Below are 5,566 nucleotides of genomic sequence, written 5' to 3'. Positions count from 1 at the left end.
AAAAAAAAAAAAAAAAAAAAAAAAAAAGAAAAGAAAAGAAAGAAAGAAAAGAACCAAAAAAAGAAGGAAGGAAAGAAGAAAGAAAAAGGGAAGGAGGGAAGGGAAGGAAGGGAGGGAAGGGAGGAAAGGGAGGGAGGAAGGAAGGAAGGAAGGATCAAAAAAATTAATTACTTTCAAAATCCACTAAATGGAAGAACACCCTATTCATAATACTGACTTAAGCTTTTACAAAAGGAACAATATCTCACTAAGTGTGACGTGTTTAATCCATAGAGACTGAAAGAAAATCACTAAGATCTCAGAGCGAATGGGCAAATCACTTCCTCACATGATGCTGATGCAAATGCCTAGACATCTCTTACATGGAAACACTTTTTCTGAAGCTTTTTGTGAGAGATTCTCTCATATATACTGAGAAAATTAAGAATATTCTACAAATACTTAATTTTCATAAACTATATAGTTTAACATTCAAATCAAGTTGATAACCTTTTTAAGATTCATTAAAATATATGACTTCATAGAATATGAACTTAAAGACTACATCAATTATCATTTTTAAAGAATAATTTAACGGTTGTAAACAAAAGTCCTCTATTAACTCTTCGAAAACAATCAAGGGACTCTTATCTATATCTTAGTTTGCTATCTATTACTGTGATAGACACCACAACCAAGACCCACTTGGGGAGAAAAGGGATTATTCCAGCTTACAACTCCGAGTCCACAGTCAATCATCAAAGGAACTCAAGGCAAGTACTTGGAAGCAGAGACTGAAACAGAAACCATGGACGAACGGCCTGGTGGTCTCCATGGCTTGCTTAGTTCGTTTTCTTATATACCCCAGGGCCACCTACCCAAGTGTGGCACTGCTTACAATGAGCAGGGACCTCGAACGTCAATCATTAATCAATCCATTGCCCCACCCTGACTATGTACAGGCCAATCTTATGCAGGCATTTTCTCAGTTGAGGCTCTCTCCTCTCAGATTATTTTAGTTTGTGTCAAGATGACAACATACTAGTTTGCACCCCATGTAATTAGAGTACTTTATAACAGCTCTATAAGATGTTTAAATTCACAGACCAATAAATTAAGCAGTAAAAATGTCTATTCACATGAACACACTTATACATACATACAGATCCACATGTATATATACCATATTCATATATGCAAATCCATTCATATCTGCATGTATTTTAAACTATCTGAATAGTAGAAGATACTTCAAAATTTTTGCAAGATTTGTTCCAATCTTACCAAAATGTTTTTCTCAAACCTATCTTCCTAAAGACTAGATTTTAGGACATAGTTTAAATTTGTTTGTATTCTTCTAAGAGACTATTATTATCTTAGCTAAGATCAACTTTTATAGCAAAACAGTCATTGCTATTAGTGATAACTTTGCTAAGTTCATGTGTTCATTTGTACCCAAGCATATGAAGACCTGAAGCCATTACCTATTCAACAACAGCATCCAGCACTTCCCTGGATGTGGTAATTACTAAAACACAACGATGTCCATCCTTGAGGACACACGAGAACACATTGTGACTGTCTCTCCCTGAGTTACTATACATCTCCAGGAGCTGAGATTTCTGAATCCCACCATTATTTTCTATTCAGAAAACAAGTGATTATGGAGGCACATACCAGCGAGCTTATCGCTTAGGAGGCTGAGGCATAAGGGTCACAGGTTGAGGGCCAACCCTACATAGCAAAACTCTGTTTTAAGAAGAAAAAAATTGGCAGAAAATACAATAAAATTTCAGTCAAAACTGACTTTTGGGAAACAACTATCTTATACCTGACTTTCAAGGTATATAAATTCTCACAACATGTTTACTTATTTGATACATAAAAACTAAGCACTAGTTTGCATGGTGTTAGATCCTAGAATAAACAAACCAACAAGGTTGTCGGTCCCACAGAGCTTAGGCTAAAAAGGGAGAAGGACACAGACCATGGAAAGTTCCATAATGTAAAGAAAACAAAGGGAAGGAAAGCTGGGACCTAACCCAGTCCTGCCAAGCACGGAACAAGACCACAAAAGTCCAGTTCTCAGCTCTACGGGCTGAGTCGCAGTCGGATCCAGCCTGAGCAGCGAGGAAGGCTTTCCTGAGTGGGACCACCATGACGCACAAGCACAGCAGAGCAGGAGCCGGCTGGGAGGACAACCACGCACACGTGCAAAGGCCTTTCCCAAGCGGGAGACCTTGGAGGAGATGACTAATGTTGTGTCAAAACTAAAACTAAAAGTAGTGTATCTTCCGTATGTTAAAAAGCTTCCCGCTTTGTGTGTTAGCTTGTGCAGTGTAGTTACAGAAAATTCTCACTACTTACTACTTCATATTCCAGGTCTGACAGAAGTCGGAAGTGTTCTTTGCCCACTAACAGTAGTTTACTCCTTCCGGTGACAGGGCTCACTTCCAGGTGAGTGAAATAAAACACTACAAAGAGCAGTCCAAATGCACTCAGACCAAGAAGCAGCCGCCACTTGTTCTTCCTCACGCTGTCTTTAAATAGCTCCTTCTTGTTAGGGGGAAGTGCTTGCCACCATTTCCTTATGCCCCTATGACAAATCAGAAATGGCCCGTCTGTAAGTGCATGCTCACACCTCACCAAAACCAACCCCTTCCACCTTTATGTTTCTGTGCACATAGCTCTTTAACGGAGAAAACTCTCAGCTAGAGAATGGAAAGTCATCGACTCTACAAAATGATAATTAAAACTCCTAAGGCTCCCTTGAATTTCCCACATCGGCTAATGTGAAGGCAAACCCTAGAATAAGGAGCAGTGTTGTTACAACTCCCACTAATAACACTTCCTATTTACCATATGCTAAGTGCTGTCTAATCATTATGCCTGTGCTCTTTCTAACACCTTGTTACAGAGAAAAACCTAGCCAAGGGAGGGAGCAAGAGGAAAGCCCAGCAGTAGGGAAAGCCATTCCCAGACTGACCACTTAACAAGGATGAAGTCCGCAGGCAAGCATCTTGGAGTCATGGAGGATAAACTGTACCTTTCCCACTGCTCCTCAGGCTCCAGCAAGGAACAGGAGGCACTACCTCAGCACTGACCGACAATAAGCAGCCCTGCTCAGAAGCAGCAGCCCCACTACCCTCCTGGGGGAGTGGGGGAGGTGAAGTACCAGAGTAATAAAAGTGAGCTGTTACAGAAGCCATCTGGGGAGGGCCTTGCTGGCTGGCAGTAGTGGGCAGTGGTTCTCTAAAGTGCCAGGCTAGGTACGAAAACATTTTGACAAAACATTTCCTTGTGGATACACTTTTTTTTTTAAGTCTTAAAATTTATCATGCACACACACATATGTGAAATTTCTCTTGACAAGAATTCATTCTACAAAACAATTTTGTGAAGTTACTACAATCTTACTAAGTCCCTGCTATCATTTGGAAGTATCCACCAACAGTCTATGTATTCAATATCAAAGGCTTGGCCCTTGGCCTGTTGCACTACTGGGAGTGGTATGACCCACAGGAAACAGGAACTAGTAACAGAATGTGGGGTCTCTAGAGAGATGTCCTCGAAGGGGCTATTAGAACCCCAGCCACTGCCTGCTTCTGCCTTTACCTTCCTGACCATCATGAAATGGACAGGTCTCCTCTGCCAAGCATTCCCACACCAGGCACTGAGTGAGCCCAGCCTATGCAACCACAGACTAAAACCTCAGAAAGCATGAACCAAAATAAGTCCTCACTCCCTTATTATCTTGGTTATTTCATCATAGTGTCCGAGGCTGACTAACACTGAGAAAGCGACTGAACCAGAAGGGCCATAAAACAATGAAGTATGCTCATTTCCTACTACACCACTTACAGCATTACTGCTTACTTAAGTATATGTGTAACAGATTATAAGAGGAAATGTATAATAGTAAGATCGACACCAAAATCAAACAATTTTATAGGACTAGACCTCACAGAGCAATCATCCCTACAAGTGAGGATGAGTTTGTTACTCAGGAGCCAACGTAGATACCTATTTGCTGTCAACATCAAACAACAGAATTAAATACATTACAGAGAAATTCTTGGATTTTGAATAAAAGTAGACTGGGTTGTTAGTACGGAAGGAAGCAGATGGCAAGGAGGGTCGGCACATTTAGCAAACTTAGCAAAACTTTATGAAGAGACAGATTTGCTTTCTTCAACCTTCGAGAACTAAGGAAAAGGGGTTGAGAAATAGCCACGTGGATATAAAGTGCACAGTTAGAAAGGACTACCAAGAGAAACATAAGAAAAATCCCCTGAAAACAGAGTGGTGGAGTGAGCTTTATCAAAGTGGCTAAGGCTGAGCCCCTAACTATATAAATGAAGTCCTTCATTTCATGCCAACTGCCTAAAATTCCACAAAATCAAAGAGCAATATTCTTAAGTGTTGTTGTTATACAAATCGTTGTCAATATTTCCCATTATCCCTATAATTAGAAATGTAAAATCTTTTAGAAATATCTCAACCAACAAAACTTAAGGATCACATTTGTGTACAATTAATTTGCAACAAATTATTTCAAGATTATTAAAATCATACACACATGACTGATAGAATTTACCTTTAGAAACTCAAATTTTGAGCTGAATATGGCATAGGGAAAGGTTTCCTTAAAAGTAGTTTTATAAATACTAAAGTTTAATTATTAAAAATTATTATATGTTGATACACATGTGAATATAAAACTTCATGAACTTTAACACAAACACTGTCTTCCTCCCAAAGTATATTTACCTGCCCACGATGATAGCAAGGAGCTTTTGCACTGGTTTCAGAATGAGCAGCAAGAGAGGGACTGGGGCAGCCTGAACCCGTGCAGATGTACGGAAACTCCGGGCCTCTTTTACAGCAGGACAGCTTGGAGAACAGGAGGCCGCAAGAGCAGGAACGCCAGCCACTTTCCTTGCTCCTTGTCTTAGAACAGAATCACCCCACACAGTACATCTGTATGTAAGCACCCCCAATTCCTTGCTTTGGGCACTTGAGAGGCATCTTGATTTTTTGTTATTGAGAGTCCTACAGAAAAGAAAGTTTCTAGGCAGTAAGGTCACTGAATGACAATGATTGACTGTGTTCAGTCCCCAGTATGCATTTACTGCTCGGAGCTTTGGTGCCAGTGGACAGCTTGCTGGGGAGGTCCACTGTCTCCTGTTGGCCAGGTTATTCACTCCAGAGAGAAACGGATTTCTCCTGGTAGACTGCAGTCCATAAAGGAGGCTCATCTTTCTTTTGCTTGGTAATCTAGAACACACACACACAAATAAGATATAAACAAACACCTGTAGAAAACGTGTATTTACAAACTGGGAATGTAATGCTTAAGAAACACATGCTGTGGGCTGGAGAGATGGCTCAGCGGTTAAGAGCATGCATGACTGCTCTTCCAAAGATCCTGAGTTTAAATCCCAGCAACCACATGGTGGCTCACAACCATCTGTAATGAGATCTGATGCCCTCTCCTGGAGTGTCTGAAGACAGCTACAGTGTACTTACATATAATAAATAAATAAATAAATAAATCTTCTTTAAAGAGGAGAGGAGAGGAGAGGAG

General features: G+C 40.4%; 1 protein-coding gene across 2 annotated transcripts in view; it reads right to left on the bottom strand.

The window, feature by feature from the left end:
- The window catches only part of Oma1 (OMA1 zinc metallopeptidase), a 50,794-nt gene that overhangs the window by 40,351 nt on the left and 4,877 nt on the right, over window positions 1–5,566 (bottom strand). For both annotated transcript variants that reach the window (XM_021160442.2, XM_029476664.1), the window contains exons 2-3: window positions 4,750–5,256; window positions 2,347–2,575 (exon numbers count right to left, since the gene is read on the bottom strand). In XM_021160442.2, coding sequence (XP_021016101.1) covers window positions 2,347–2,575; window positions 4,750–5,237 — 717 coding nt within the window. In that variant the 5' untranslated portion in view covers window positions 5,238–5,256. The remainder of the gene's footprint in view (window positions 1–2,346; window positions 2,576–4,749; window positions 5,257–5,566) is intronic.

This window comes from Mus caroli, chromosome 4, assembly GCF_900094665.2.
Source record: "Mus caroli chromosome 4, CAROLI_EIJ_v1.1, whole genome shotgun sequence".
Taxonomy (NCBI): Eukaryota; Metazoa; Chordata; class Mammalia; order Rodentia; family Muridae; genus Mus; species Mus caroli.
The sequence above is the reverse complement of the archived record's forward strand: the minus strand, read 5'-3'. Positions and strand labels throughout refer to the sequence as shown.